At 39.0% G+C, this 20,972-nt stretch overlaps 1 protein-coding gene across 2 annotated transcripts in view; it reads right to left on the reverse strand.

Moving 5' to 3' along the window:
* Window positions 1-3,099: 3,099 nt before the first annotated feature.
* Window positions 3,100-20,972, reverse strand: part of FAM114A2 (family with sequence similarity 114 member A2) — a 32,994-nt gene continuing 15,121 nt past the window's right edge. For both annotated transcript variants that reach the window (XM_060634779.3, XM_060634780.3), the window contains exons 9-14: window positions 20,481-20,560; window positions 12,655-12,777; window positions 12,015-12,154; window positions 10,176-10,248; window positions 6,335-6,388; window positions 3,100-4,454 (exon numbers count right to left, since the gene is read on the reverse strand). In XM_060634779.3, the coding sequence (XP_060490762.1) occupies window positions 4,353-4,454; window positions 6,335-6,388; window positions 10,176-10,248; window positions 12,015-12,154; window positions 12,655-12,777; window positions 20,481-20,560 (572 nt within the window). In that variant the 3' untranslated portion in view covers window positions 3,100-4,352. The remainder of the gene's footprint in view (window positions 4,455-6,334; window positions 6,389-10,175; window positions 10,249-12,014; window positions 12,155-12,654; window positions 12,778-20,480; window positions 20,561-20,972) is intronic.

A 20,972-nucleotide genomic window follows, 5' to 3' on the forward strand; every position in this document is an offset into this window, starting at 1 on the left:
CTGCCCCAGGTACTTCTCACTAGACAGGCACCTCCAAGCCTTTCCCCTTAAAAAAAATAAAATAGAACAAACCTGAGTTTGGGAGCCAAACAACCTGGGCTCACCCTGCAGGCGCTGTCATTCGTAGTTGCCACATCCTGAGCAGGTCACTTAACCCTCTGAGTCTGTTTCCTAACCATTATAGTGAAGCAGCTAAATCGCTGTTAAAGGTTTTCTGTGCTGGCAGGTCACCGTGGCTGTGTGGCGCCCCAGTTGAAAATGGAACTCTGGGGCCAAGCTGCCTGGGGTTTGACGCCTGACTCTACCACTTGTTGACTATGTGATCGCAGGTAAGTTAGTTAACCTCTGTGCCTCGGCCTTTTCATCCATAAATGGGCATGCCAGCAGTGCCTAGCTCGTGGAGCTGTTGTGCAGATTCGATTAGTACAAGTAAAACGTTCAGAACAGGGTCCTGCTAATGTGCGTTCGGCTGGTATTGCCATGTGGCAGGCACTTTCCGAAGCACTGTATCCAGATCATTTATTTAATCCTGTCAGCGACTTTAGAATACAAGTGCTGTTTGAGATCGACTACAGATGACAGAACTGCAATTTAAGGGATTAAAGTCACCTGTTCATGACCACAGGCTGGAACATGAGGGAGCTGAGGTCCATGTTTGATTCTGTCTGTCTTGCTCCTAACTTCTACACCATCCCGCAGGCCCATAAACTAGGGTGCCAGTGGCCTACCCCGGGCATAGCAGTTGTGAGAATTACAAGCAAAAGTATATTCCATGGTGTCTGGTACTCAAGCTGCTCCACACATTGGTTTCCTCTTTCTAAGTACTCGTAGTTGACGAACAATAGATCATTCTGTAGTTATGTAAATGGCAGAAACTGGCCCCTTAAAACACGAGCCACCAAAAGGAGCAATTTGAGAGTTTCGATGGATGTATCTGGCAAACATCTGCAAAGTTGAAGACCCAACAATTACAACTAGATTTGAGATAAGTCCACCCAACTCAGCCAGAATTCATTACAACAGAGCAATGGCCCCACTTCCTTTCCTGAAGAGCTCCGCAGCTAAAAGGCAGAGATTTTGCTCAGACAGTGGTACCAGTGTAAGCTTCTAAGACCGATGAGTTCAGAGAATACTTCAATTGTTAAAAAAATATTTCCTAAAGAGCTGATCGGGGAAGCAACAGACATGAAGGGACTTTGGGGTTTGGCCAGATGACATAATAACAATCAAGGATGGGCTGCAAGTAAAATGGGGAAATGAGTGCACGGTACTCACGGAGTATTAGGTGCAAAATGATATTACTGGGCAGGTTTTCAAAATTCTCACATCAGTCACACACCCTGATGACACATTAAGGTTTGTTGTTTTTAGAACTTTGTTTCTCAAACACTTCATTTTAAGTCTTTTATGAAAATGAACATCATGTTATATCGGTAAGACATAGTAAGGGATTTCAATCTTTGACATTTGTGAAATACCATGCTGAGTGCCCCCTGTGGCTTTAATTTTACCCACGATTTTGATCTGGGTTTTTCCAACCTGGGGAATAGTCCCACCTTTAAAATTCAGACTACATCTAAAAATACAAAAGATGTCTCTCTCTCTCAAATGAGGACATCAATAGCAACTACTTATAAAACATCTCTCTTTCAAATAGAAATTTAGATTAAAAACAAGTACAAAGGAGAGGGTCCTCGTTCGGGGTAGGACAGACAAGACTTGTTCCCTGACTATAGGACTATAAAATCCACATTTGTGCATCAACACTGACTTCAGACTTCTGTGAATGCCAGCCATATGATTACAGTTTCAGACTTCAGAAGCCCGTCAATCTAGGTTATCTCTGCCTTAAAAAAAAACCAAAAACTATCAACAGCAAGTAAGGTAAATATAACTTATCGTTAACACATCTGCAAGGTATTATATAAAGAAAAAACAAGAATTGGTTGGTAGATGTTTCATTTCTTTTGGACCAAATTAATGAAGTCTCTTTTAATCCTAGACTTTAAAGATCCCAATACTAGGAAAAGAAGCACTTTACCCCAGTAATAACTACACATCGGTGTTCAGTGAATTGGGAAGGAGGGAGCATAGTACATATAAAGACACAGCAGTGAACCTTAGACACAAAAAAAACTTAAAAGAAATAGCACCATGAGACTACGTATCATCACAGAATAATGAAGCACACACCATCCAATAATCATCCCCATAATCCAATAGGTTCCAAAGTATCCCCCGAATTTACCTTTTCACCTGCCAATGAATTTTTATGCTCTTATTTTTCTGTCTGTACTCAATCAATGAACTTTCATTCTTTCTCATTATATTTCAGGTGAAAGGCAATTGTTACTCAGAATTAATTGGTCCTTTCATCACTGTTTCACCGATGGTCCCCTAAATCCATTAAAAAACATTTGGGTGGGTGGGGGAAGCTGATGAAAGGGTAAAGTAAGAAAAAAGAGGCAAATAGTCACATCTGCCTTTTGGAAGGTCTAATCTAAAACTGGTCAAAATCAGGATATGCACATAAAAAGAGTCACTGCTCTGTCCCCCGTATCTATATCCCTCTTCTTGAAAGAAAATCCTTAGCTAGGTTTCTAGACTGGGAAGTAAAAACTGTACACTGCCATTGTACAAGAGTACGGATGGGTGGTTGGCAGTGTGGCCATTTCCTAAACCTTGCTCAAGGAATACCCTACTCAGAGGATCCAGGTTCAGACACAGCAACTGGGCTTGAGGCAACAAACCAGGACTGGGAACACCAGCTTTATTAGCCGCAGGCAACTGTTTTTTGTTTTGTTTTTCTGAAATTTCAGCATTACATTTGGGAAGGATGAAATTTATCTAAAAAAAGGAATGTTCAAAAACTTTTCTGATCATATTAGAACAGAATATAAGCACAGTAAAATCTTAGTGCTGTTGGTGTAACTTTTTAGCTCAAGTCTATTTCCTCCTCACTTACAACCTGCCCCCTTCCCCCAAATACGGCGATTATATAGAAACAGTGTTGAGATCAGTCAATTCTAATTAGATCAAGCGCTAATAAGAGCTTTGCTTTGCTATTTCTTTGGTTTGAAAAAGATACTGGGGCTCATGTATGGAAAAGTGAAATGACTGACCAACACAATTATTTTATTTAAAGGTTTTAGAAGATGAGCAGTAGCACTCAGAAAAGTTACCTCCAACCACAAAGCTGGAGACTTCTTTTTTAAAAAGAGTGGACACCAAATAACTTTTACGAAGATAACACCGTATTAGCCTCTTACATTGTTGAAGAGAGCAAAAGAAGGCTTAAGATCTGAAGGATAAAAGCTGTATTTATAAACATGCTAAGGAATACATTAAAACAAAACAAAAAAGATTAAAGAAAACCAAATTGTGTCGTACAGGTTAAATCCTGTTATAAATGAACATCATCTCTATGGGACTGTATAGTCCCCTTCAGCAATGTTCAAATAATGAAAACCCCATTACTGAAAGAACTTCCATACTCCTTTGGAGCTGGCATTACAGAATTTCTCCTGCACATAACGTGTGCGTGAGAAACATCCTGGAGGGACTCGGAATACCGATCCCTGCAAACACGAAACTGTTTCTCTAAGGTGCACTTATTGGTCTGGAACCCAGGCGAGTGGGGCTCAATTATAACTGAAGCCTGTCACCTCAGGGTAGGAGAACAATTTGAAGCCAAAGGGCACTTTGCTGTAGTTAATTCATGTGGCTTCAAGTACATTTCCTCAGTACCAAATACCTACTGAGAATTTAAGAGCACGTGAAACTTCCTAACGAATTCCAAGAATTTAGGCAATTAAAGGTGATCATTACAGTTTCTATATACCGTTTTCTCAAAGCCACAGATTTTATTATAGAAAGGAGAAAGGACATGGCATTAATAGATCGAGCACATGAATTGTAGAATACTAAATTGTTCTTTCTCTCGCTTCAAACCAATTATATCCATGGGCTGCAAAATCATATATAACCATGACAAAACTATTAGTGTTTCGCATCATGTCCAAGAAAGACCAATATTTTTGCCTGAGTATTCCATTAGCCTTTATCTAGAGCTATCATTCTTGAACTTTCTATAAAAGTTTCTTTTCAAATAATTTAATAATTGTAACAGCTCGGAAGAGCAGTGTGAAGACCTGAATACTTCAGCCAAGCAGGGAAGGCAGCAAACCTTTGAATACCTGCTTTCCTGCCTAAATCCTATACACTAAAAATAATCCTTTCTCCTTCGCTTTTTCAGGGGTACCCAAGAGAGAGTGGCATTCTTGGCCATTACAAGTTTTGGGTTGAGTCTTCTCTGTTCTTCAACGTTCTGACGAAGGTCCTGAGCCTGCAGCTCATGCCTCTGGTAATTCGGTCTTGTTCTCAATGAGAGAGATCTCCAGCACAGGTAAGAGCAGCTGAAAGGCATCCTGAATATAGGAAGCACTGTTTGATGCCTGTCAAGATTGATAAATAAATAAATAAATAAATAAATAAATAAATAAATAAATAAATAGCACGGTCGCTTAAAAGGGAAAATATACCAAAAGACAACAAGAAAACAGATTCACTTTTACAATTTAAGTGAATGTGTAGCCTGGCAAATAAAAGCACAAACTAACCACGCTAATAAAAGCCACAGAGGAAAGAACGATCTAGGTCTTAGGATATGACAGTACCAAAAAACAATGTTAGCATTTCTGTCCAACTTGTCCATCAGAAATGGTAGCTGTTTTTTGACATCCTGCTCAATTCGGCATTTGAAGCTTATTTTTTCCTTTACTAAATGGGCAGATTCTGTCACAGCATTTTAGTCAATCCCTCAGTGGATTTTACAAGGCTTTGAATATTATTACACCAATCAGATTTCCAGTCCATTATGACAGCTCTTCTTTCATGGACTCAACACAATTAATGAATACAAGATAGGTACTACAAATAGGAACAAAATGTCCCTATTCAGTTTGAAACTGCTTTTAAAGATGATACAGTGTAGATATATTTCCGTCTGGTACAAGAGACATATTTATGAGAAGCATTACAGAATCACCATGCTCAGAGTTTGCCAGACTTCATTTGTATCTGACAAGTTCTGATCTTCCAGAATAATAGAGACTTCATCACATTAAGATAAAGACGCATAATTTCAAGGACAAGAGTGTTTCAAATGTGTAAACAAGAACAATCATGTCCAAATAGCAATAAGGAACACCCATCAAATGAGTTTACCTTTTTTGGATTTATCAATAGCATGTACTCCTATTTAAACTTTAATGTGACATTTGCTGCCAAATTTTCCAACCAAAATAGACCCCAGAGATCATCTAGTTAAATCTCTTACACTGCACATAAAGATAAGAAGACTGTCAAGAAGGTAAATGCCTGGTCCAAGGTCATACAGCAAATCAGGAAAGATCCTGGACCGGACTCCTGGTTTGCAAACTTCTCACCTATACCACTCTCCCATCTACTAAATCACAAACTTTAAAAAAAAAACAACTAAGTGAGCAGAATAATTACTTTGATATTCAAGAAAAACTGTGTAGTTAAGGAATTAAAAACCATTTCCTGAGTGATAATTTTAAAAGAATTTAAAACTAAAGAACAGTCTAGTAGTTAAAAATTATTTTCAATACATGATTAAAACCTAACCAATTATCTCCCCCAACTTACATAAATACATTTTAAACAGATCATCAAATGTCTAAATTGTTGGCACCATTTACAAAATAGAGTTTTTAACACATGGAATACAGAAAGTGTCACACAAGCAGGCAATAATCGATCACGTGATCTTCTGACAAACCCCTTCCCAGGGGACTTAAACCACCCACCTCCTTAAATCGAATAGACTGATGAGGATTATGTGAACACAGGTACCTTTGACAAAACAAGGCAAATTTCTTGGCAAGGAAACGACACAACAAAATGTTTTGTTTTGTAACAAATCTCCCCTGTATAAATGTTAGTTCTTTGAGAAGCAGTGTTTGCCTGTTTGTAATTTTCAGCCCTTCAAGTTTACCCCACTGGTCCAGAGAAGGTGTTTTGTTACTAAGGATCGTCCATCAACTGCCAATGGATAAACTAAATAATGACAGGCTACTGCTTCCTTGAACTTTACACAGCAGCTTCATCTTTATGCTTTGTAAATAATGAACAGGGATAGGAATTTGGTCCTATCTGTATCAACACCATTTTGGTCATATCTGTATCAACATGGCTAAACTACCAATCTGGTGAAAAAAACAAAAATGCCAAAAAATAAAGACTTAAGAAGAGTGGATTAATAATACATAATGCCCTAAAAGTTAGAGACTTACACATAATTACTACTAACCTCTAGAAATACAGCAGTGATTAGGGGATTAAGGATGTCTGCCTTTTCTTGGACCTAGAATAAAGGATACAGTATTAAGTGAGCACAGCAAATTAAAAGATATATATATATATACACACACACACACACACACACACACACACACACACACACACACACAGTAGGCAGACTGTGATCCCACTTTGAAAATTACACACACACATATACATACACACCCATAAGTATAGAAAATGTCTGGACTGACAAACAGCAAAATATCATCTCTAAAAGTGCTTTAAATTTCCTTCTTTAGGGACACCTGGGTGGCTCGGTTAAGTGTCCAAATTCGACTCAGGTCATGATCTCACAGTCTGTGGGTTCAAACCCCGCATGGTGCTCTGCAATGACAGCTCAGAGCCTGGAGCCTGCTTCAGATCGTGTGTCTCCCTCTCTCTGTGCCCCTCCTGCACTCATGCACTGTCTCTCTTTCAAAAATAAGTAAGCATCAAAAAAAATTAAAGGAGCTCCTGGATGGCTCAGTCAGTTAAGTATCCGACTTCAGCTCATGTCATGATCTCTTACGGTTCATGAATTCGAGCCCCACATCCGACTCTGGGCTGACAGCTCAGAGCCTGGAGCCTGCTTCGGATTCTGTGTCTCCCTCTCTCTCTGCCCCTCTCCCGGTCGTGCTCTGTCTCTTTCTCTCTCTCAAAAATAAATAAACATTAGAAAAAAAATTTTTTTTTAATTTTCTTTATATCTTCCCGTGCCATCCGATTGAGAGTTTACTCCTTTGTAGTTTTTTATTGACTTTAAAAAGTATCTTCATTTTGGAAGAAAGGGTAGAAATGATGAAACATGTGACCAGAAAACTTTAGAGCAAATTTAAAACAAAATATGCAGATATGCATATGTAACATGCGCTCAAAATACTCAATGGTTTTTAAGATGGGCGTCTGTAAAACATGGAAATAACTAATGTAAATTTAATATTCGCATGTGCTAGCACCTTATATTTGACTTGCTGGGTTAAAGTATCTCTATGAAACACATGGAAAGATTTGGCCAGCTCCCACGATTAACTTCAAGAATCCCAGAAGCTCTATTAAAGACAATATTAAGGGGAAAAGAGATAATCCCAGGATTATCCCTTACAGGAATAATCTAAACTCATAAACTAAGAAAAATTAATTTGGGCTATGCTCTTAACTAAAATAAGTTTAAGGGCCCAGAAATTGCTGCCACATTGACCCTTAAATACTTACTACTAAGGGATTTTTTTTAAATTGAGGTATAAGTGGCATACAATACCATATGAGTTTCAGGGGTACAAGATGATTTGATATCTACATATATTACAAAACGATCACCACAATAAGCCTAATTAGCATTTGTCACCATACAGTTACAAAAATTTTTTGTGAAGACAAGTTTTAAGATCTATTCTCTTAGCAACTTTCAAATATGCAATACAAAATTATTAACCAGTCACTATGCTGTACATTACATCCCCATGACTTATTTGTAACTGGAAATTTATACCTTTAAATCCCCTACACCCATTTCACCCATCCTCAACTCCCCCACCTCTGGCAACCACCAACCTGTTCTCTGTATCTATGAACTTGGTCTTACTACAAAGTGATTTTTATCTGCTCATTTAAAATGCCCTTGATTCTATCCTAATTCATGATTACTGATTTCTGAATCATGTTCCATAGTTTACACACCTTAAGTACATTTTTACAATTCCTCTAAGAAAGAAAAAAAAAAAAAAAAAAGAACTTTAGCTGTTTTAATTACAACTCTGCTCCTGGCTGGCAACCGCAGAATATGAGGACTACCATAGTCTAAGTAAGGCACTGCTCCTTAAAACTAGTAGTCACTGGGGCGCCTGGGTGGCGCAGTCGGTTAAGCGTCCGACTTCAGCCAGGTCACGATCTCGCGGTCCGTGAGTTCGAGCCCCGCGTCGGGCTCTGGGCTGATGGCTCGGAGCCTGGAGCCTGTTTCCGATTCTGTGTCTCCCTCTCTCTCTGCCCCTCCCCCGTTCATGCTCTGTCTCTCTCTGTCCCAAAAATAAATTAAAAACGTTGAAAAAAAAAAAAAATTAAAAAAAAAAAAAAAAAAAACTAGTAGTCACTGTGCAGTTTTTATTTTATCAAGGTCTAAATTTCCAGCACAGGTCTCAGAGGGCAGCATAAAATATACTGCAGACTCCATAAAAAGAACACAAAAATAAGGTGTAAAAATCAGTTAGACATAGACAAGCTGATCCTAAAATTCACAGAAGAAATGCATAGGGTTCCAAAAAGACAAAAGATCTGGAAAAAGAAGAACCACATTAGAAGATTTACACTTCTTGATTTCAAAACTTACTACAAAGCTATAGTAATCCAGACAATATGCCAATGGCGTAAGGATACACACAAATAAAATCAATAATAGAAATGAGAGTCCAGAAATAAACCCATATAACAATGGTTAATTGATTTTGGACAAAAGGGCAAAGACAATTCAATGAGGAAAAACTTTTCAACAAATGATGCTGGGCAAACTGGATATGCACATGCAAAAGAATAAAGTTGTACCCCTACCTCATACCCTACATAAAAAATCAACTCAAAATGGATCATAGACTTAAGGGTAAGAGCTACAACAAAACTCTTAGAAGAAAACGTAGGAGTAAATCATGATCTTGGGTTAGGCAATAATTCATTAGAGACAATACCAAAAGTACAAGTCATAAAAGAGAACAATGACAAGTTAACATTAAAAACTTTTGTGCAGAGACACTATCAAGATTAAGTGAAAAGACAACCTATGGACTGGGAGAAAATACATGCATATCAGGTATCTGATAATGAAATTGTACCCAGAATATATAAAGCATTACTACAACTCAATAATAAATGGTAAATAGTAAAAAGGCAAATAATAAATAAATGACAAAAAAATAACTAATAATGAAATAAAGAACCCAATTTAAAAGGAGGCAAAACTAGAAAAGCTATTTCTCTAAAGAGGACATACAAATGGCCTACAGTAAGTAAAAAGATGTTCAACATCATTAGCCATCAGGAAAATGCAAATAAAAGCCATAACAAGATACCACTTCATACCTACTACTAGGATAGCTAATTAAAAAAAACAAAAACAAAAAAAAACCAGACAATAGCAAGTGCTGATGAGGATTTAGGAAATTGGAACTTTCATACATTGCCGACAAGAATGTTACATGGTATAGTCACTTTGTAAAACAGTTTGGCAGTTCTTCCAAAGCCCACGTCACCTACATGATCCACCAATTCCACTCCTACTATGAAAACACACATGCCTGTTTGCAGCAACATTATTCATTATAGCTGAAAACTAGACACAGTCCAAATGTCTAAGAATTGATAAACAGAAAGATAAAATGTGCTACAGATCCCTAAAATACATTATTTGGTAATAAAAATAAGTACTGATACATACTACAATGTGAATGAACCTCAAAAACATTATGCTAACTGAAAGACAACAGACACAAAATATCACATATTGTACGATCCCATTTAGATTAAATGTCCAGAATAGGAAAATCTACGGACAGAAAATAGGTGAGTGTTGCTGAGGGCTAGGAGACTGTGGAGGGAAAGGGAATCGGCAAGACTGCCACTGGCGGGAGGTTTTCTGGGGGATGATGAAAATGGTCTAAAATTAGATATGGTTATGGTCGTACAACTCTGTGAATATACTAAAAAACCATTGGATGGTATACTTGAAATGGGAAAATGTTTTGGTATGAAATTACCTCAGTGAAACTCTCTAAAAAACACCCCACAGAACAGACATCAGCGCAAGAACAGGCATGAATTCTTACCCCGGCAGTTGTTAGGCAGGTGGTGAACTCTTTAGACAGAGAAGACAACTCCTTACACAGTGCAACTGTCATCCTAGGAAAGAAGTGAGGCAAGTCAGGAGGGCTCCTCTTTTTGTTTTTCTTTCTCTCTTTTTTAAAAATAAGCTATATTTAACAACTGTCGGAAGAAAACAAATCACTCTTGGTAGTAAATGTGAAAGGAGAAAGCTTTTTTTTTTAAGGGAGTAAATATGTCTTCATCAACTACCTAATGCATCTGTGGACCCATTTGAGCAGACATTCATGCTACAGGAAGAGGAGGTTCAGTCCCTGGAAAAACATTTTACTACAAAATCCTCTAGAAAGTGCTAGACTTCCAAGTTAAAGGAAATAACTAAAGTACATTTTCAGGAGATAAGACAGTACTTAAAAATCCTACATTCCATTTACAAACGTAGGTAAAGTAAGTATGTATTCATACATTCAACAGATATTTACTGGAAGTCTTCTGTGTACCAGGTACTATTCTAAGCACTGGGGATATATCAGTACACAAGCAAAAGCCCAGTTTCCATGGATTCTAACTCACTTGATAATTAACAGGGAAACTATATATATGTGTATGCTTATACACATACACACACACCCCCCTACTGTACAGGTACATATATATGCATATGTATACATATAAACACAGATGTATAAATGGAAAGTGGAAAGAGCCACTTTTCCAAAGAACAGGCTACTTTGGGGTTGAGTCCCTCATCCTAAGGATGGTGAAGACAAAACCAGCCCCCTCTGTGGGATGTTGTGGAGGGGTGGTGAAGTTGCAGGTAAAGAAGAGGTGTGGAAAACATCAAGGGCCCCTCCCAACCCTAACACATTAGACACTCCCACACAATTTTTCCCAATTACATTCTCATTAATTAGATTTATTTAGAAAGCAGAAAGCAGTAGGTCTTTTTTTGTCTCTTATGACTATCTACTTTATAATATTTTTGAAATTTTATTCAAAATCAGCAAGACGGAGGGAAAGGGAGTTTGGGGACTTAGCCTGACGTGGGATTAAATCCCAGTCTGCACAACCTGGGCAGATTATCACATTTCTCTTGAGTCTGTGTTTCCTCATTTTTTTAAAGCTGGACTAATCATTTACCTTTAGAGTTGTAAAAATTAGAAGTGATACATGTAAGTCCCTTAGCATGGTACCTGGCACAAAATTAGCACTCATTAACAAATATCACCATTATTAAGAACTAAGGTTCTTAGAACTACTCTCTATTTTTACTTATGTTAAATTCTACTTTTATTAAAACCAATAACCTGAGAACTAGTTTTCAGATTGCCAATTAATAAAAAAGAATTAATAAAACAACCAGGCGGTTAATAAAAAAATTTATAATGTAGACTTACGGCTCCACAAAAAGAAACAACACTTCTGACTTTTTTTTTTTTATTTTTTTTTATTTTTTTTAACGTTTATTTATTTTTGAGACAGAGAGAGACAGAGCATGAACGGGGGAGGGTCAGAGAGAGAGGGAGACTCAGAATCTGAAACAGGCTCAAGGCTCTGAGTGGTCAGCACAGAGCCCAATGCGGGGCTCAAACTCACAGACCGCGAGATCATGACCTGAGCCGAAGTCGGACGCTTAACTGACTAAGCCACCCAGGCGCCCCCACTTCTGACTATTTAATAACTAAAACCCAAAATGAACAAACCTCTAACATGTGAATGGTACAATGTGAATGGCATCTTCTTGAGAGGAAAGTTTCTTAAAACTCTGAGGCTGAGAGTAAAAAGAGGCTGAGAAAACTCTTGAACCAATGTGCATCATTTACAGGGATACTCTTTACACTTACTGGGAAAGGGCTCTGCTCCTTTCTAAGGCTGTCACTTCCTGCTTCTGGCCATGCAGAACGAGAGCCGCTGTTTTGTGAAACAGTTCAATTGAGCAGGCAGTCAATTCTGCTAGGCTCCGGATAGCAAATGCATGGATATCCTGAAAAGAAAAGCAAAACAAAGCCTTGTTATTATTGTTTTTATCCCGGAGGAAATGAAGAATTCCTTGTTTCTCACATACTGGAGGATTCCAGATCGTGAAAGCAACAGACACAATGGCTGCCCTTCAATACACCTCCTCTTCTACCACAGTAGTGATGTCATTTTCCAGCTGGGCTCATAACTGCAGAAACAGAAGCTCCCCTAAAGTCGGGTGTGTCCACGTAACTAAGTTTGAGCCAAAAGATTTAGATTAAAAGTGTCTTGTAGCAGTTTCTGGGAACTTTCTTCATGATACAACACACAAACACCCTTAGTCTCTTTTTCTTCACTCCTTTCACCCTACAGTCTGGAACAAGGTTGCTATAACCTTGGGTTACAAGGTTGACATTACAGACAGTGGTACAAAAAAACAGAAGGTGCCTACGCCCCTGATTGTAATACTCACACCTCAAAACCATTTAAAAAAAAAAAAAAAAAAAGGCTTAGTTGCTTTAGTACCTCTATTGAATTTTTACTGATTTGCTCAGTTTTTTCTGTTTCCAACTGTTTTTCTCCTTCTTCCTTCTCTTCTAATGGCTTGGCCAGAGATGCACTCATCCATTCATAGGCATTATTTCTTGCCTAAATAAGAAGAAGATTACTGCCCATCAACAATTCAATTCAGCTCACCAAAAGGTTATCATACATATTGTGCACCTACCAGGAACACGTTAGCATCATGTAAGTCAGTCTCACCCGAACATACACTTACCATACATCCATCTACTTACCTTACCACTTCTCTTTACAACACTTAACACGGCCATCCACTCACTCCCCTTCTTGAGCTTCTCTAACCCTTCTGCCTTTTTTAAAACTAAGGCATAACTTACATAAAGTGCACAACTGTTCAGAGCACAACTCAAGAAATGTTTACACATCTATATGCCTTTGTAACTGTGACCCAGATCAAGATATAGAACATTCCCATCAGTATAAAGGGTACCCCCCTGCCCCTTCCTAGTCAATACTGCTCAAACCTGGGAACGCAAGCTGGTGCACCCACTCTGGAAAACAGTATGAAGGTTCCTCAAAAAACTAAAAGTAGAACTACCCTACGACCCAGCAATTGCACTACTAGGCATTTATCCACAGGATACAGGTGTGCTGTTTCGAAGGGACACATGCACCCCCATGTTTATAGCAGCACTATCAACAATAGCCAAAGTATGGAAAGAGCCCAAATGTCCATTGATGGATGAATGGATAAAGAAGATGTGGGATATATATGTACAATGGAGCATTACTCAGCAGTCAAAAAGAATGAAATCTTGCCATTTGCAACTACGTGGATGGAACTGGAGGGTATGATGCTATGTGAAATTAGTCAGAGAAAGACAAAAATCATATGACTTCACTCATCTGAGGACTTTAAGAGACAAAACAGATGAACATAAGGGAAGGGAAACAAAAATAATATAAAAACAGGGAGGGGGACAAAACAGAAGAGACTCATAAATATGGAGAACAAACTGAGGGTCACGGGAGGGGTGGTGGGAGGGGGGATGGGCTAAATGGGTAAGGGGCACTAAGAAATCTACTCCTGAAATCATTGTTGCACTATATGCTAAGTAATTTGGATGTAAATTTAAAAAATAAAATTAAAAAAAAAAATACTGCTCAAACCAAGTCACCCTTCCCTTGCCCAAAGGTAACCCAGTCTTCTGTCTCACTGTCTCAATTAATTTTACCTGCCTTTAAAATGCACACAAATGAAACTTTAAGTCCATTCTAATTTGTGTCTGGCTTCTTATGCCCAATATAGTGTCTGTTAGGTTTCTGGCTTCTTATGCCCAATATAGTGTCTGTTAGGTTTATCCATGTTGTTGCAAATATCAGTAGCTCATTCTTATTTCTTGCTATGTAGTAGCTCATTTTATACATATACCATAACTTACCATTCTCTGATGATGGGCCTTTGAGTTGTTTTTAGTTTTCTTTGACTTCCAAAATACCGCCTTCTTCCAGTTCTCCCCCCAACCTTATGGGCATTCCTCCTCAGGCTTCTGTATGTATTGATACTCCTTTTTCAGCCTTTTAAACACCAGCATTACCTGGGGTTCTAGCCTGGCTCTCTACTAGCCTCACCACACTCCCTCTTCCCTCAACCCATCCTGTCTCTGTAATTTTAAGTATTCCCTACCTGCTGCTGGCTCCTAAATCCTTATTTCCAGCACTCACCTCTCCTGAAAACAATGTATTCCAACTGCCTGCTGGACATACATATCAAGGTATTTTGTAGGCTGATCATTCCTCTTCCCTTCAATGGCTCCCCTTCAACCAGATGATGGTCTTTTACATGACTGAAGAAGTACCCATGACCTAGTCCCTACCTACTTCTCCAGCCTCATCTCTTACCATTTTCCACTTTAAGATCTGATAATAATGGCCTATAAATGCCTGTTCTTCATTCACGCTATTCCCTTAGGCTACAATGCCCTTCCCCGCCCTTTTCTTTTTTCTAAATAAAGGCAGCTCTTAGTTTTCTTTCAATCATCCACCCAGACATTGTCTCTTCCAAGTAACTTTCAAAGACCTTCCAGGAGACAAGGCATGTAAACAACCCTTCCCTGTATGTCCATGGTCCCCTGAGCACCCCTTCAACTTAGTACTTACCAAAGACACTGAAATTAAATGTGTCTATCTCCTATACATGAACAACATTACCATAGGATAGCTACAGACTGTCTTGTTTGAATTTGCACAGTGCCTGGCATGCTATGGAGGGCAGCTACTGTTTTTACCTAGCCAGCATCACTATCTCTTTTCTTTTGGTAGTGGGTTCTAGATTTTTCTTAGTTCATGTGGTTTGGGTAGGGTTGCTTCCATCCTCTGGCTCCAAGGGTTGGCAAACAATTCAGATTTAGTTACTAGAATGTTAATCCCCCTTCCATACAGGGATTACTTCATGATGTTTCAAAAAGTGACCCAACCCAGGTCAATGGGCATCAGCATCAGGACATCTGATGAAACTACTAGGGAAGGGAGGCCCTCCTCCTGCTAGAGTTACTCAACTGGAAAAAAGTCACCCTGATGTTGCCAGTAGTCATCCTACCACCATGTGGAAAAGATTCTCTATGATAAAGCTGTAACAGAAGAAAGCAGAGTCAAGAGATTGGTGTGGGGATTGGGTTGGGGGTAGTAGGTGGGGTTCCTGGATAGAGAGCCATGCCTGAAGCTCTTGATTTTCTAGTTCTTGAGCTAATGAGTGCCCCTTTGTTCTTAAGCCAGTCTGACTTGAGTTTCTGTCATTTGCCACTGAGACTGTCCCGACTTCTAAGAAAAGGTTTATTGTCATTAAATGAAGACATCCACTTGAGAAACTTTATATAGACAGAATGTGTTCAGAGCTGTAACCAGGCAATACGAATTCAGAGAAGACTATGAGAGCCATTCCAGCTAAGAAGTGAGAATCACAGGTTTTATTACAAATACAGCACTGGGGTTCAGGGTTTAAGGATCAATAGATGGGGCTACACCTGAGGCTACAACGTGAATAAGCTACAGCAGAACCTATGTACCCAGACATTCATCTCAAGGTTCTTCCTCCTACCACAGAACTCTCACAAAAACCCTCAGGAATAATTTGGCTCTGATCTTTAACTACATTAGCCTCTCAAATTAAATAAAAATAAAAAAAAAAGAATTAACTATATAAAAGACTGGAAACAGAAAACTCAAAGTATGCTGAGAAAACTGTGAAGCAACTAGTAGGACCAGAGCAGAGGGTACATTTATTAATTAGTTCATTCATTACAAATATTTACTACACATTGTCCAGGTGCTGGAAGTACCTATATAAACCATGGCCCTGCTCTTCTTTAGTGCAGAAAGACAATTAATAAGGAAACAAATAAGCGAAGAAAATAAAATGTAGAGACGGAGAGTGTGGACTGGATGAGCAGAAGGCAGACTTGGTTTGGGTGGTCAGGAGGGGTCTCTGAGGAGTGATATTTGAGTTGAAATCTAAAGTTTAAAAGGAGTCAGCCATGCAAATATTTAGACAAGAGTTGTAAGCAGAGGGAAATCAGGTGGGTGTACTCAAGGAACAGAATGAAGACCAATATGGGAGAAGCATGGGAGAAGAGGCTGGAGTGGTGAGATTTTTATAGAAGAGAATAGTGAGAGATGAAGCTGGAAAGAATCCTAACAGTTGACTAACAGTCTACATAGTATGTGAAATTCTCTGCAAAGCCTTTGAAGAGAGAAAATGAGAGAAAAACCAGGGATTGGTTTATCTCAAATTAAAAAAAGAAAAATGGGGAGACATAAGGCCATGCAAAAGAAAACTGATACCATAAATGTAATATACTTGAAGGAGATATTTTAGTAGGCATAAAACATACTCAAAATGATCTTTCTTATAATAAATACACTAAGTGAAGTCATTATGAACTACTGTGCCAACTCAAGGTAATTTATCATACCTTTTGAAAATTGGGCAACACTACCCAGGCCTCACACCCAGAATTCAGTCTGGAACTTCCCATTGGTGAGACCTGGAGACTTAGGAATTAAAAGACACCTTTGAGGGGTGCCTGGTGGCTCAGTCAGTTAAGCATCCAACTTCAGCTCAGGTCATGATCTCACAGTTCATGGGTTCAAGCCCTGCATCAGGCTCTGTGCTGATAGCTCAGAGCCTGGAGCCTGCTTCAGATTCTGTGTCTCCCTCTCTCTCTGGAGCCCCCCCCCCCCCACACACACACACTCTATCTCTCTCTCAAAAATAAATAAATATTAAAAAAAAATTTTTAAAGATACCTTTGAGCTTAGCTTCTCCAACCACTTAGTTTTCATCAGCTGGGGGGGGGGGGGGGGAAGGGGGGGGGAGAAAAGGCCTAGAAAAGAAATGGGATTTGCCCACATCACATGCATCAGAGTAAGAATCAGACCTGTTTTCTCAGACTCCTGCTTCATTGCTTTTCCCCTACATCACACAGCCTCCCATTAAATCCTTGGGAATAATCAGGTCCTGCTCCTTAACTATTCTATATCTTATGACTCAACACAGGAAATGTAAACAATGTGAACACAACTTGCAGAGAATGACTACAACTACCAAATAGATAAGGATTACTTGCCTTTTTAAAATAGTTTATTTATTATTACGATCTCCTTGAGCACAGAAACTAGGTCTTTTTCATTAGTATTTCTCCAACACTTAGCAATATAAAGTTTACTTAACATATGTATATTTATCAAACACCTAAATATATTGGGCTAGCTTCTATAGATAGGACCATCAATGGTGAGCATTTACTATGAGCCAGGGACTTCCCAAGACCTTTGTATGCATTAACACATTAAATCCTCAAAAGAACCCCACATCACCCTATCTCACAGCTAAAGGAACCAAGGCATAGAGAGGTTAAACAACTTGCTCAACACCACAAAGAGACAGTAGATCTGGGATTTTAAGGACCAATAAAGCACAGATCCAGCTTTGAAGAAATTTAAGGTTTAGGATGGGAACTAAGATACACACATTAAAAAAATCAAAAATAACCTGTGATAAATTTATAAAAATACATATGTATAAGGTTAAGTGAATAAAGCAAAGTGCTCAAGAGCACAGACAGTGTGTTAACTTTTATATAAGAAAATAGATCTGCTTATCTTCAAAATCTATCTACTCATCTAAAAATAGAAACACAAGAAGGATATGCCAGAAAACAAGAAAGTTGGTATTAGAAAGGAAAAGGAAGTGGATAGGAATTGTTTAGTTTTGACTTTTAGAAGCATAAGCCTCTATATATTCAAAAATTTAATGTAGGGGGAAAGCAAATAAATCATAAATTCTTTTCATAGGTTGGCTTTATAGTAGGTAGGCATGGGCAAAGCAATGAAACTATTTCGGATGCATTATAGAATTGAGGAAATAAGGGAATGTGCTAATGTCAGGAGACAGGGTTATTATTGTGGAAGATGAGAGATACAAATCTGTAATGAGGAAAGGCAAGGAAGACTCCTGTAGGGACAGACTGAAACTGGAGTTACCAGCATAAATTCACGACCTCTAACATATGTATGTGTGCACATGTGCAAATATGGGGGTGTTTGTACTTAAGTATATTTCCTAGCTCTGCCCACAGGACCTGGAGGCAAAGATACCCCAATATCAATGAGCACACCTAGCACCCACGTCTTAGCCTGTAATACTAAAAAGGAGCTATGGCTCCCTGAAGAAATGGCTGATTCCAGGGCTAGAGTACAGAAGGTACAAGAGGAGCCCAGAATATCGTTATGCCAGAAAATAAGGAAATACTCCAAAAAATGGTAAGTGCATGTCACACAAGAGTCAGTTTGAAGGTCAATTTGAATCCCAAAATAATTAAGGACAATAATGAACTATAAACCAAAGGAAAAAAACAGAATTCCATGAGATATTAAATAACAAATAGATAATAAATAAATAGAAGAAGGAAGAGCTCTTAACTATAGTAGAATGCCAAAAGCCAACTGATAAATAAGGAGCAAGTGTTGGGGTTAAGAGAAATCATCATTTTGCAACCATCACAGTAAACACTGGTGCAGCAAGAATCATGGATAGATGCTAAATCTGGAGGGACATTATGATGAACAGCAGGATACTTGTTGGTCTTAAAATGTCTACCCACAGAAAGTTTATTAGCAGTAAAAAATTTGTAACCATACAGTGAGAAATCAGACAACACATCATTTTAAGGGAAAGATGGACATTGTGTAGTCTAGGAAGGATATAAAACTGCTTATTAAGTCTCTTGCCTGGGAATGCATAACATGACTTTAATCATAAGAAAACATCAGACAAACCCCAAATCAGGAATACTCCATTTTTATACGGGGGAAAGCGGTATTTCTCATCACAAAAGACAAAGAAAAGTGAGGAACTACCACAGATTAAGAGACTCAAAGTATATGACAACTAAATACAATTCGTGATTATGTTCTGGCTTCAACGTTAGAGGGAAAAATAGGATATGAAGGACATTGTTGGGCCAATTGCCAAACCAGAATGTGGACAAGAGATTAAATAAAAATATCTTATCGATGTTAAATTTACTGCAGTTGATAATTACTACAGTTACCTACAGGAATATCCATATTCTTAGCAGATACATATTGAAATATTTGAGTAAAGGGCTATCATGTTTGCAATTTATTCCCCAAAATAGTCCCAATAATAACAACGTGTGTATGTGCATTTGGTGCATGTGTATGTAAAGAAGGGGAAAGGACGGCGGGGGTGGGGGGGGGGGGGAGTGAGAGGTAACAAGAGAACAAATGCTCAAACACGAATGATTAAATGTATAAATTATATATATATATGTTAATAATAGACGTATTTGCATAAAAGACATATGAATTTCTTTGCATTATTTATGCAACTTTCTCTAAGTTTGATATTATTTCCAACTCAAAAAAACCACTATGATACAAGCTAAAAAGTGCTATAGTCAAGCGCTGTAGTGGAGATGAGGAAGATGAGCTGCCTGGGGGGTGACTGCATAGCTTGGGGAGTGCAGCCTTTTCACTGGGCAAGGAGAGTGAGATAACAAAATCAAGCATCACATTCCTTACCCTACGGTATGCAGGTGACTGTGGTGGCTATCCTGGCCAGGAAGCAATGTGCATCTGCTGCTACCTGGTCCAGAGATGTTTCTGGAGATTGGGAGAGGTGGGTGAAGAGATGGCAAGCAGCCCGAGACCAAGTGGATAGTGTCCCATGAGCTGGACTGGCAAGTATGCTCTATGAGTACTGCTCTGGAAACAGGCGCTCCCTACCCACTTTGACTAAAGGCCCTCCATGTTTCATACGTGTGAAAACAGCTCAGGCATCACCATCAAAGACCCAGGCATAGGCCACGGGAGGCTCATTTTCACATGCTAACTGGTCACTGGGCTCTGGGAAATCATTACCCTCCATCCAGCCCTATAAGGGCAGGGGCCACATTCCATCATCCTTGGATCACTCAGAGCCCTGACAACAGTGAGGCCTCCATAAAGGCGAACCCACTGGTACCACGAAGGCCGGTGAGTACTGCCAACACTGTGACCTGATTTGAGCTTTCAAATAAGCCAGCGTTCCAAATGAAAACAGGTGAGGATGGCAGATGTGGGGGGCAGGCAGGGCAGATGTGAAATTTGCATGTTAACCTGTGAGAGCAGGAGGCAGGCAGAAGGCACAGAACTCAGAATACAGCTCCCAATTTGGTGACATCCTTGCCAGAAAGTTATAACCTTACATTCTTTATCCATTAAATTGACACAAGTAAAAAAAGTGAAAATCACCAAGCATAACTTACCCTGGTAAGCTTCTCAGGTTTGGAGGAGACATGAAGCTGGGAAAATAGCTCTGTTATCTCTTTGGTAAAGTCTTCATCCCCTAAACAAATAAACAAACAAAGAAAAACACAGAGCCATGTAAAACCCTGCAGAAAGACTGACAGAGATGGGAGGAAAGGGGGAGGCAGAGGAGAGGCAAGGGAGGAGCCGCAGCAGCACCAGGAATAGCAACAGCAATTTACATGAGCACGGTGCTCTGGTGCTTACAGAATCCTTCTACATGCACCAACAAATTCTCCCAATGGGCTTGTAAAGAGGGTCACATCCCATTTTAGAGATAAAGAAACTAAGACTTGGAGGGGTTATTTCTCCTAATAGCAAATACTAAGAGTCAAACCTTGGCCTTCCCACCCCAGTTCAAATCCAGTGCTCTCTGTTCTATTCCAGAAGTATGAATGAGAACAGGTGAAAGCAGAGTACTAAGCAGGTACCATGCATGTGCTTCAAAGAAA

The sequence above is a fragment of the Panthera onca genome, chromosome A1 (genome assembly GCF_046562875.1).
Source record: "Panthera onca isolate mPanOnc1 chromosome A1, mPanOnc1 haplotype 2, whole genome shotgun sequence".
Classification (NCBI taxonomy): Eukaryota; Metazoa; Chordata; class Mammalia; order Carnivora; family Felidae; genus Panthera; species Panthera onca.